The following is a 13,482-nucleotide window of genomic DNA, read 5'->3' as shown; positions in this document are numbered from 1 at the left end:
AAAATAAAAATTAAGTTAATAAAGTGCTTAAATTCTCTTTAATTTACACACTTGACCTATTACTCGTCTTGTGTTTTCATTATTTGCATTTGGAAAGGCCAAACATACACATATACTCCCACTTATCACAGTCCATATTGTAACACGTTTATTATGAACTTGGACTGTCTTATCCAATCTTAAATTTAAAATTACTGTATTATGTATACTGATTTGTTTTAAATAAAAAGTTTTCTTTTGCTCAACTTGTTTTCTTTCTCTCTCTCTCTCTCTCTCTCTCTGTGTGTTTGTGTGTGTGTGTGTGTGTGTGTGTGTGTGAGAGAGAGAGAGAGAGAGAGAGAGAGAGAGAGAGGAATTCTCTTCTTCTAACCAGAAGTCAGCTATAAACCTAAGTCCCCTGGGAGTGCAGCCAAAGCCTGAAACAGCATGGCTGAAGGGTACAGCCATTTCACAGGGTCCTCTCTGAGAGTATTTGGTTTGCTTTCCTAACTTTCTAAAAATAGTAGATTACACAAGCTACTTCCATCCCATGGCTCAAGAACTCAAAAGAGGCTGGAACAGAAATGAAAAGTAATGTAGAAGGCACATTTCATTGAAGAAGTCAGGATATTCTAAGTTTTGTAAATTCCTTCCGTTTACTGAAACAATGGAGATGATCTGTTGGTTGCTAGCTGGCAAGCCTCAGAATGCTCCCAAACTTCAGAACTTCAGGCATGAGTCATGCAGATACTTTAAGTGTTTTAAGATGTGTGCTGGATCTATTTTAACCACAAAACTGAACAGCATAGGACTACCTAAAAGGTGGAATTCCAACAAATACTTAACTGCATATCCAAACTCTGTTGATTGATTCTTAGCAGTTATTTCCCTAACATCTCTGGAGGTATTGTCTGGGTATGAAGCTCTATCACAAATAAATTTGTGTTAAATTTTCCTTCTACTCAAAAAGTGTTTTGCCAAATTTTAAAACTAAAAATTTCAGCTTTTCTTAGAAAAACAAAAGAAAAGAATGATGTTTGCTGTGATTTGCTGGTATAATAAATTCATTCCACAAATAATTTTTAAATCTTAGCATAATTTATTTGCTGTTGTTTTTTTTTATTTCCTGTTGTGGTTTTCTTTGTTTGTTTGTTTTAAAGTTCTTGCTGTGGGGGTTGAATCCCGTTAGGGACACAGGGTGACTGTAAGCAGGACTACTGCTTTACTCAAAGAGGAACTGTTCTCTGACCACAAGTGAACGGTAACTAAAAAAATATTTGGAGCTGGAAAAATAGCAACTGAATACTAATGTTTCAAAATGTTTCCAAACTCTGTGCCTGGCAGGTTTTCTGTAAAACCATTCAATGTCATGGCCAAATTTAACGTCCTTCGTTATCGTGCTAGGAGTTTACCACCAATTATCTACAGGATTAAAAACTGGATTTACTAGGAATTGGGTCAAAAGGAGTTACTTATGGTCACAGCTGTTTACAGACAAAAGCAATTAGTCCTTTGCTCCTCATGCCATGGACCCCTGTCTCATTACACCTGAATTGGTGGGCATTAATTCAGGACTGATGTTCACAAATGTATCAACACTGTTCCCTTACAAATGTGTTGCTGAGGGAAAGTAGTAATTTCTACCTTCTTCTTATCCATCTCAACTAGTACTCTGCCTATATAGCCTGACATTTCAACACAGGTCTGTGGTTTCTAACACACACCTCCTCATATCCTACTGTGAAGATTGAATCTTAAACATTTGGCAAAAACTTTATCAGAGGGAACATCACAAGCGAACTACAAACAAACAGCTGAAACGGTTAACTTCTAACTCACCCTGATGTGATGTAAGAAAGCACTTGGATTACTGTATGGTTTGATTTTAAACAGACATGCTGGACCTCTGAGACTTCTTCACAGACTTCCATATGATGGTGACCCATCTTGGAAGACTCAAAGAATTAACTGAAGGCATTTAGTATTCAAAAATTAATCTGATTAAATCAAATAGGTTAAAGCACCCCAGAACACATTTCTAGTCTTGACCTTTTATCAAAACAAAGACATGTGTGCTATCTTTGCAAAACCCATTTCAAATTTGTTCCCTTATAAATGTGTTGCTGAGGGAAAGTAGTAATTTCTACCTTCTTATTCATCTCAACTAGTACTCTGGTTTACAAATCCAATGACAGTTTTTTGAATGTCAAAAAAATGACAACATAAACAAATCATTTCTTCTTATCAAGCGCACAAGGCTAAATTCTAACATTTCTGATGTAGAACAGTGTAAGTAACAACTGGCAAGAGTCTCACAGAACATGAACATCTGTATTACCTCAAGATGAAAAGCCCCATGAACAACAGGACATAGGCGTTTGTATCTATTTACAAAGTCTACATTCAAAATAGTCTGTGGTTTGTATAGGATACTAGAGCAACTGGAAAGGAAAAAAAAGAGAGAGAAAAACCTCACTTCTAGTCATGTTTTCCCAAAAGTACTTGGCTTTAGCTATTAAAATCATCTCATAAAAAAAGATAATCTTTAAAAGAGTAAAAATATAACCTATGATCAGCTGACATAGAATTTTCCACTCATTTATAACAGCTTGACAAAGTTTACCAACAAAGGAATACAACATATATTCATTCAATCTTGGCCTTGTTAGATATGAAAGTCTTGAACATAAACATTCACCATTGCTGAACAAAGACTCTGACTTGCTATCACTAAGTCACAACTACGTCAACATGTAACAGTTTCTACTTAGGGGAAAAAAAGAAGAAAGGGGAAAAAAGTCATGGAATTAGGAGTTAAAGGACTGATAAAGTTATTTACAACAAAGTTTGCCTGGACTTGATTCTGTAAGTCTCATGGGTGCCCCAGCTCAGCCTCATGAACCAGAACGTGCTGAGTAACTAAAGTGTTAACAAAACAAACCACAATCCCAAATTTAGAGAACCATGTACCCGTAACCGTTAATCAATTATTGCATATCCTTAAAAGGAGGTAATATTTACTCACTTTCAGTGAATCAAAGCAGGCGATTACTCGTCCATTTTCAACTTGGCAGCTTTTCGAAGGATGTGCAAATTTACATTCCGTGTCTGGTCGTGAGCAAGTCCCCCTTTGAAACTCTCTACATACTTCCAGTGTTAGCCATTTTGTGTCCCGAATTGGTGTGACACTAACAGCCATGTTTATATTTTACAGGTAGTTAAATGTTCAATGAAACCAACAAACCCAATCCCTCTCAAAAAAAAAAAAAAAAAAAAAAGGAAAAAAGAAAAGAAAAGAAAAAAATCAGCAACCCAAAACAAAAGACAAAAACTAAACAAAATAGGAACTGATAAAACTCAGAAGTGTGAGATGACTGTGAAAATGTCCGAAAGGCTGCTTCCCCAGTCCCCGCTTTAACGGCACATGGAAAAGTGTGACTTCAATATCAAGGGAAAGACCTCCGCTAGAAATTCACAGCATGAAACTGTTAATTCAAAGAGGTTTTGGTTTTTAGAGAAATACCACGGTTGTAAGTAGATGGGTGTTTAAAGGAGGGCCTGGAATCAGCCTTGTGCTCGTAACCCCTTCCCAGTGCCAATTTGGAGCCCAAAATGCAAGCATGAAAACGTGGCAGACCCTTTGACACCGAATTTCCAAGCTGCTCTCAGCAAAGTTGTCTGACAGGGGATCTCCTCACAGCTGATTTGCGATGGAGTTTGGTGGTGCAATCGGTATTGATTAGTTTGGCATAGACAGATGCAGCAGTTTAGAGCAAAATCGAGAAAATGATTTTTTTTTCCTCCTTGATTTCCTGGCAGAAGGTATCTTACTTTTTCAGCAAACTTTTCTTCTAAACTAAAGCAGCCTAGGGCAATGGCAGATACTCAGAGCTTTTCTCCTGATTAGAAGTAGAAATGGGGGTGTCTGGGCTAGAGGTGGAGGGCGGATGTGCTGTCGTCACAGTCTAGCTGGCAGCAAGCAAGGCAAAAGCAGAGGCTGCTCTAGAAGCGGTTCCAAGCAGCAGAGACGTCAGGAAAGGCACTTCTTAGTACCAACCTGTAGAGAAAAGAGATAGGTTAAGATTTACTAAGTAGCATTCACTGATGTCCTATAGCAGCACAACCTTGCCATGTGATACCAGACTAAGCAACTCAAAGTCAGCCTCATATTCTCTCTCGTGTTCTCTCTCTCGTGTTCTCTCTCTCTCTCTCTCTCTCTCTCTCTCTCTCTCTCTCTCTCACAAACACACACACACACACACACACACACACACACACACACAAAATACTTACAGTGAGGCATATTGCAGCCAGCCATCGTAGATTTATTAAAAAGGGGGCCGTTTCCCCTTGTGAAGCAATGCATGATAGAGAGATAACCAATCACAGATAGTGTTGCAGCAATATTCTGGGCAGAAAGCCAATAGTGTGGGTTGTCTTATGAAAGGTCGCGCCTGTCAGATGTTCATTACTATGCTATAAGCACAGAAAATGTCCATCAGATGTGACTTATTCCACTGCAAGAGGACGAGCATGTGGGTTTTGAATTTACCCAACATGCAGTTAGTGGACTAAACCATGTTAGTTTCCAAACAGCTTCTAATGCAAGTACAAGGACTTGACAATCACGGCCGGGTAATCAAAAGCAATGTTTAAAAACTACAGCTGAAGTCCAACTGCTTTCCCTCTGGTTCTGTGCAGGGGTGGACACTCAGCAGCCTGCCGTGCTGTCCTGACACGTGAATAAAAAAGGAAAGGGGTGTTTACAAATGGTACATTCTCCTGACCTATCCAATTCACTTCCTCCTAAAGCCCAAGTCCTGCCCCTCTGCTGAAAGCAGCACTCATACTGTAAAACTATTCCATTCAGCCATCAGACACTTTATCACTACATCACAGGCAGTCGAGGTATGAACAAAAGCATCCTTTATTCAGACGTTTTTAAAGCAGAAGCTGAGGTCTTGTGTCGAGAATAAGGAGTGCAGTGTTGTCAGATGTCTGGTAAATCTGAAAGCCAATCTCCAGGGAGAAAGCGATCCCATTGCAGGAACATTAATTATTAAGTGGGCAATGTGATTTGGGCAGTCTGATGCACTTCAGGGGCTCAGCCCCACATACTGGAGAGTAGGGGCTGAGGCAGTTACCGTCTCTTAACTCAGGAGACCACTTTGTAGAACACGGCAGTTTCACTTAAAAGCTCACTTTCTCTTGCAATCAAGACAAAAAGAAAATCTCAGAAAAACTAACTGGTTGCGAAAATAAAAGCATGTATGTTTTTGGTTTGTTTTCATTTTGAATGCTGTCAGTGAAGTAAGGCTTTCTAACTTGAGCATTTCAAACCACCACCGACACATAGCGATTAGTCTCCTTTTTTAAAGGAGCTGATTGTAAATGGTAGCTTTATAATTCTGGAAATTAGAATACAGGATATGAAGACACCTATGCTAAAAGCATGAATATCTAGTAGAATTCAACCTTTAAGATTAATATTAGTATTTATAATACTAATAATATAATACTAATATAATAATATAATACTAATACTGTTTAGAAAAGAAATAAGCTACTTAGCAAAAGTACTTATATTTAGAAAACACTATAGGGCAAACTACAATTTGTGATACGGACTCCAGAAGTACCTAACCACAGTGTTCAAAATAAGGTTGTTTTCAAAAGTCCTCATGTCCTCTGTCAAAGTAAGACCAGTTCTGTCCAGTTCTGTCCAGCTCTATACTCTATCCACTAACCCGCTTTTACTAGGCACTCACAAGGTTTTGGGCCCCCAGGATGTGAACACAGAGCACATGTGGTCACCACCTCTTCAGTCCCTACTGCTTTCATCAGTCACCATGCACCACCCAGAGAGACAGAGAAGGTGACACAGTCATCTCGTTCACTTACACATTAATACCACCATCTCTGCATTGACTCTACACAGCAGTCCCTGTCCTGCACGTTTATCTCCTTACTGAAGTCACTAAACCACGTTTCCAGGGGCAGAAACAACATCTGTCATCTCAGCAACCTGAGAATATGATTTAAAAAAAAAGAGATAGGGAGTTGGCGTCCCAAAAGCAACTTTTGTTTACTACAGCAGGGCTCAGATTATCTGAGGACGCAAAAGTAACATACACACGTACATCCCTATATCCATGTAAACACATGTGATTGGAATCAAATACATACTACATATCAAATCCCAGGGTCATGCAGACCCTCCTCTGCCTAGCAGTCTCTGGGCAAGCACTGAACCGTTCCCACTCTTACACAGCAACCCCCAAGTCTTCTCCACTTCATTTCTCTTCTCCTCCACGTTTCCCTTACTCTCATTGGTTGGTAGTCTCATGTATCACATCTGTTTCTTTGTTCAAATGTCACCCTTGGGTAAGAGTTCTCCCTGGACTTCCTGTTTATCTGTCTGTATCTTATGTTGCAGTTCTCCCCAGCATGAAACTTCTTCAAGTTTCCACTTTTAGAACCCTTTCCTTTTCTAGACCTAAAGGTACCCATTCTCTATTAAACAGCAGTTGGTTCTCAGTCCTCACAAGTGTTGAAGAGGCCACTGTGAGGAGGACTAAACTCTTGCCTGGCTGTGTATCTGTGCTTGATCCTGCTTCCCGTAGGTCTTCTCCAACCAAAGGCTCCAAGTACATCTACACATGTTGCTTTTCTGTGTCTTCTGTATCATTCACTTCTGAATCCATGTCAATACACTCGTCACTTTACTGCTTAACAAAAACTGACAAACTACCTGTACAAAACAAATGCTAAAACATTTTAACCTCAGTGCTACCTTGGGATTTTCCCATGTATGAACTAACACACACCACTCTTTAGCTTCTGATTCCACACCCTATATCTTTACAGAGAAGAGCTCTCACAGATTCTGCCCAAAACAGACTACTGGAACCCCACTAACATACTACACACTATCATTCCATCTGTCTGAACACCCCACAGCCCTGCAACCCAGCAAATACATTCTTGTTTATATCGCTATTCAAATACCATCTTCTCTATAAAGCTGGACCAACTATGAGCAACAACAACAGAAACCACCGTAATTCCATCCCATAATATGTTTGGAATGACTTTAGGTTTTTCTGTCTAAAATTACCATCTCCCTGACAGCAAAGTATATTATCAATTTCCCCTAAACCCCAGATCCTAAAACACAACAGATATTATTAAATGTTTAATAGATGTATAAATGTTATTCATATTAATAAAAACCAGATATGTTTAGGCAACCATATACCAAGTCCTTAGGGAATATTTAATTTTAAAGGACAAGATCCAAGCAACATAAGATAGAAGGATTGGCCACCATTATAAATATCCATATTCTTTGGTGGCTAAGAATATAAAATAATATAAAGCTGATTTCTTGTCTTGGTTATTTTTCCTACCTAGCATGCCACAGGCTTAGTTACACTTAGGTATGAAGTATATATTAATTAAAATTGTGCCTACAGTTCATAGTTTTGTCTATTTTATTTTCAATCCATATAAGAGATAATATTCAAAAGTTGCAACTAAAATTTGTAAACATGCTTGTAAACTGATCATATTAGAACACAGGCAGAAGTGATAATCAGCATGCTTATAATTAGCCCGGTAAGAGAGTGGATAAGGAGAATGGACATCAATCTGTATACATTTAATTTCATGAAACTGCTCGGTTTAAAGTAATATTGCAAAGGATTGGGATCAACATTGAATTCTCAAAATCTAACTTTGACAAGTAACAGTGTTTGGCCCTACAGACAGAGACGGTCAGAGATAATATTTCACACTGTATGGGCCCTAAGACATAGGGGACTAAGGTAAGAGGTCTTCCCAGAGTTTGAGGTCAGGTTGAGCTACAGGGTGAATTCCAAGCCAGCCTGAGGTACATAACGAAAACTGTCTCAAAAAGGGAGGAGGGGAGAGGAGGAAGAAAAGGATGGGTGAAGAAACAAAGAAGAAAAAGAGAACAGAAAGACAGAAAAGAAAACTATATGTATGGGTGGGTGATACACAAACTATAAGAATTTTTTAAAACATTTTTCTCTGGAACTAAGACTTTTGTTTTTAAAATAATTATTAAATGAAATTAATCTACTTCTAAGATGTTTAATAATAGCTAAATTGTCTCTGTGATGTTTCTGACTCTATTTCAATATACTATAAATAAATAAAGTTACCTTAACAACGAAATGCTCGTTTGGGAAATTTAAAGGTTTTGGAACAAGATTCAAACTTTCTGATATTTATAGGACAATTCTCTGTGACTCGCTGATCAATTTCCAACCACCCCTTTCCTTGAATCACATGGCATACCCTAGAGCCAAATGTATTCTGCCACAACAACCAATTTCACCTAAAGTGCAATCATGTGCACATACTATGGTAGTGTAGACATAAAAACGGAAATAGGTAACAGCACGAAATAACCAAGACACTAAACGTTACAAAAAAAGAGAGAAAAGAGAAGAAAAATAATAAAGAAAAAATAAAGAATAAAGTGTTGAAAATGCCGAAGGGAAGGCAAGACATGAGGAAGCACTAACAGTTGTTCTTGCTTTTGTTCTAGTAAGTTGAAGGCATCTGACACTAGGGAGAGTGCGTATCAATTTAACCTCACACAGTGTGCACGACAAGGTAAACGTGTGCCTGCCAGGTATGAGGTGGAATTCTCTTTCAGTGAACTAAGCAGCCTCGAGGGAAGACCTTAATGTCTTAGGCGCCTGCATTTACTGGTCCTTTCAGCTGTAAGACAAACTTAGGTCATTCCAATTACATCCCAGGGTAGTCAGTAAGAAATCTGATGGATGTTTTTCTAATACTTTGATATTAAGAAATGTTTTGTATTGAGGAAATGAATTGTGTGAGGTCTCATTACAATTTTGACTTACCAAGATAGTTTTAGCCTGAAATTATGAATTATTACACTGTGTAAGTTTGGAGGTGATAAAAAGGAGGCCTTTGTCCAAAACAGTTTTTCCTGGTTGCCAGTATCAACAAGACTGAGAGCTCACACAATGATTGTTCTCAGCACTTGTCCCAAATATTAACAGACTTCAGGGGGAAAATAATCCTAGGTGTTTCTGGGGGCTCTGCAGCCATACTGTCCCAGCTTAAAGTCACAAGCTGTGCTTTCTGACATGGAAGCTGGTTGGAAAGGGGAGGTGTAGCCTTCAGAAGTATTGCTCTGCTTAGAGCAGAGCTGCTGAACTCAGGGCTTGTCAGGGTGTCAGTGAGCATGGCAAGGAGATGCACACTGAGGCATTTTAATAGGTGCCCAGAGTGCTGACTCTGGGTTGTCCAGCCTGTTACATGTCATATGATGACTGACAGAGACACAAATCTTTAGTTAAAATATTCAGAAGAATAAGTCCAAGCTAATGTGTTGGCAATGAAATCACAGGGACATGCAAATGATTGAAGTTATGAAGAACTGCTAAGGAAAAGGATAACCTTCAATCACACATCCTCTTGGATGGCAGAGACTGACAATGTGGCCTCCTGGTCTAACACAGTACAGAGAAGTTGAAGTCGAGAAAACGTTATGCTTACTAACTCGAGTTAGGAACCTGAGGTCGGTCAACACAATCTTTTAGAATCCTCATTCAAACAGAGTGTGGTAGGACATACAGTGAAGGAGTTACTTACTACACCATTGTTGAAGAGTAGAATTACAGAACTGTATTCAACTTAGAAAATGATTTTTAAACAAAATAATATGCATTTAAATGCAGGCAGTGATTTAAAAGTGGACGTTGCATATACCAGCTGGCCGAGGTCCCCAACACATACACAGCAAAATACAGCAGAGGACTGCCAGGTCTGTCGGTCTGGCATCAGTGCGGGAAGATGCACCTAACCCTCAAAGAGACTTGAGGCCCCAGGGAGTGGGGAGGCTTGGTGGGGGGTAGCGGGGGACACCCTCTTAGAGACTGGGGATGGGGGGTGTGGCACTGTGGGAGGGTAGACCAGGAGGGGGACAACGACTAAATTATAAAAAAAAAAGTTGTTTTAAAAAAGTTGATGTTGAATTTATCTCTATAAGAAAAGAAGTTTTAAAGTATTAACATCCAGAGAAGGTACTTATCCTAATGGTGGCTGTGCCTCACATACTAGTCACTAGCTTGGTAGTAAACAGTCCACTGTCTGCCTTTACCAAAAGTGGTCAACCTCTCCCCTTCCCCAGAGCAGTCTGGGCTTTCTGTAAGAGAAGACCATGATATCACACCATATATCATCGAGTGGAGGTAAGGAAAGGAAGAAGAAGCAGAGAAGGAAAATAGACATGAATCTCATTGACTGCTTCTGGGCACAGAAGTCCCATGAGCACAGGCTAGTTTTTCCCTATAATCAGTAGCAAAACTCCGCTGGCCCAGAGGAAACAAATCATCACTGTGACAAGACTGCACATAGGGGGTAGACAGATAGTAGCTAGATATCCATGTGACTAAGGGACAGGGAGAAGATAGCAACAGACAGAGATAGGGACAGACATGGATGATACAGGCGGATTAGCACACAAAAATACCAGTCTCAAACTACATTCAACAAGTTACACTGCGTGGGCTCCAGATACACAGCGTGAAACACTGGCAATTTCATCTTTCTAATTAAGTGAAAGCAATACCGACGGGCAAGAGACAAGGAGGCAGCAAAGCTACAACAGAACCACATGTAAATGCCTCCTTGATTGTGACGTTAAAAGATTCGTTTTAATATAAAGTATAATTCCTTTGCATTTTCTTACGACACTCAGCCAGCAGTGCAGCATTTCTCTCTGTTATCCAAGAAGATAGGAGACAGAACTGCACACTCCTTTACTGTTCTTCATGAGGAAACTCTAACCCTTCACTCAAGTACACAGACCTTATCCCAGCATATCTCATCTGTCATTTACTACTTCAAAGTGATAAATAGAAACAAGGACACAGGCAACAATAAAGTTAACGCTATCAAATCTTCAAAAAGAAATCAGGAAAATCACCTCCCTGGAATTTTCAGGAAAAAAAAAAGTACACTGAAAACCCCAGAGTTTATCCTTGTGAAATGAGCTAACCAGACCCTGGTGCACAGTGGTGCTGTCAGGGCCCAGCAATACTCTGGTCCCAGACTGTGACTGTAAACCATGCGCAAAGGAGTAACTAGCAGCAAATATAATAGTTGGTGATCCTTCTATGTAAAGGCTTAAAAGATGATTATCTTCATTGCTACAGGTGAGTGGCAATGGCATCACTGTCACCACACAACTCAAAGCATGAAGTTGATCAACAGGAAAACTAAAAGAATAAGTTCTGCAGGGAACTTGGTGTTTCAGGGGCATCTGCAGCTGAGCCCCTTCACTATGCTACTCTGGCTTCCCTTCTACTAGCCCTACAATCTCCGCAATTAAACACGCATATTTCATTTTAGCAGACTCAAGTGCCATAAATCATAAAAGTGGCATGTGAAGAAATGGCAGATATAGTTTAAAATCCACCCAAAATATAATTTCATCTCTGTAAGCACCAGACTTAATCTACCCTGTGTTTTATGAAATTTTTGAAATTGTAACAATTGGTCTTACTACTGTCAACTACATCTGGGTACCAACATTGTGATTTTTCAACAGGGAGTTCTTCTAGTTCAGAAAAAAGTTTCTGAACTCTGTCTATTGAAAAATTACCCTAAATATGTTGCTCCATTATTAATCATTAGGGGAAAAGTATGAAGACATTGTTTATAATTAAATATCCATAATAATTTTTCATCATAATGCAATCAAGGAAACCATGACATATAAAAGTATTTACTATATAACTATTTGCATAATTTATCTGTATATGTTATTTTATATATTATTTGATAATATTCTAACAAATGAATAAGTATACTTCTCATAAGGAAATATCATACATAAATATTTTCTTCTTTCCATAAAATCAATGAAGTATTTTTATTGTATAGTTTATGTATTTACATTTCAAATGTTATCCCCTTTCCAGGTTTTCCCCTCCCCCTGCTTCTATGAGGATGTTCCCGCTCCCACCCACGCACTCCCACCTCAACACCCTGGGGAAGAGGCTTAAAGGACCAAGGGCTTCTCCTCCTATTGATTCGCCAAAACATTTCTTATTCCAAAGTCATAAAAACAAACCACATGGCTGCAGAATTCATCATTTCAATCTTGAAAATATTTGTACTGATAAATAGATTTGACCTTAATAACAACCTGGATTTCGTATATTAATTCTTTCAAATATTAATACATTAGAATATTACATAAATTGAGCTTTATTTTTTTAAGTCATAAGCTCACATACAGTTGCTTACAGTAAGAAATGTCAGAAAACAAAGACACACCAGCAACTCACATTCTCACTATGGTGCTTCAATGTACTGTAAATAGGGGCTGGCTTCAACTAAATTAACAATATACCTAGGCCCAAGATGCTAAATGGCAACAAATGTTGTTATTCCAATACAAAATAGATAAACAGCTGAATTAATATTACTATATGTGTTTTAAGGATCTATGTCAAAAGAAAGGGTTTCCTTCACTTGGTACCCCTTCCCTTGTGAGTGGTGACCTAAATCAATGTTGGGCTTTGACTTCGCAGCAAGACTGCACATGCACATAGAAAGACTGCTCTTACGTTGGCTTGCATCTCTTTACTCACACAAATCCTTGGATGACTAAGTCTGAACAAGCCGGTGCTTCCAAGGAAGCAATGACCAGACCTTTTTGTCAACAATAAAGCATAGTCTTGGATATGTTTCTGGTAATTTAAGAAGACATTAACCCTCAATCTCCACTGTGATGCTCTCTTGTGGGGACATGTAGAGAAGCATGAAATGGCTTTCTCCCACAAAGAGAAACTAAGTTCTTTGTATCTCCAATATCTGTTCAATATTGCTCTTCTTACAGCCAACCAATGGGGCATTTTAACTTCAGTTTCCAGCTCTCACTAACTCAAAATAAAGTACCGCATTGCTCAAAAGATAAAAGGGTAAAATAAATATGTTCGTTTCTTTAATTTTATAATTATTTGTGAGAAAGGCAAGTCTAGAAACTTGACTAAACATCTGCATTGACAATCGTGGGAATGGACAATACGTTTGCTTCTTATTAACAGTAGATAAGCAGTGGGAAGTATCTACAGGAACATTACATATGAAGACTTTCCAGCACTATCGTGTCATGATTAAAGAAATTTTGTATTATACACTATATCTATAAATGTAAAAAATGTCTTGTTCCCCCTTCTTCATCAGAGACTGACCAAAGGTAATATTTCTAACAACTTCCATAAGCAACACAAACTGTTATAACAGCACAACGGAATGTGGAAAACCAATGTTAACCTAAACAAATGTACCATAAGGGTCTTCCTCCAATCCCTTCTGAGTGTGCAGCAGGCTCCTCAGGAAGCAGCTTGCTTGCATTTCCAGTTACACTAGCACAGTAGGGAGAATGTGTTCACAGAAGAGGCTTCCTGTGCACATCTGTCTCGGTAGAAA

At 38.8% G+C, this 13,482-nt stretch overlaps 1 protein-coding gene across 50 annotated transcripts in view; it reads right to left on the bottom strand.

Moving 5' to 3' along the window:
* Mbnl1 (muscleblind-like splicing regulator 1) overlaps positions 1-13,482 on the bottom strand; it is a 167,892-nt gene that overhangs the window by 113,117 nt on the left and 41,293 nt on the right. For 16 of the 50 annotated variants that reach the window (XM_087616740.1, XM_087616755.1, XM_087616745.1 and 13 more), the window contains 1 exon segment: positions 3,005-4,036. The exons of the other annotated variants lie outside the window; for them this stretch is intronic. In XM_087616740.1, coding sequence (XP_087472866.1) covers positions 3,005-3,178 — 174 coding nt within the window. In that variant the 5' untranslated portion in view covers positions 3,179-4,036. 50 annotated transcript variants of the gene reach the window in all.

This window comes from Rattus norvegicus, chromosome 2 (genome assembly GCF_021556685.1).
Source record: "Rattus norvegicus strain SHRSP/BbbUtx chromosome 2, alternate assembly SHRSP_T2T, whole genome shotgun sequence".
Lineage (NCBI taxonomy): Eukaryota > Metazoa > Chordata > Mammalia > Rodentia > Muridae > Rattus > Rattus norvegicus.
The sequence above is the reverse complement of the archived record's forward strand: the minus strand, read 5'-3'. Positions and strand labels throughout refer to the sequence as shown.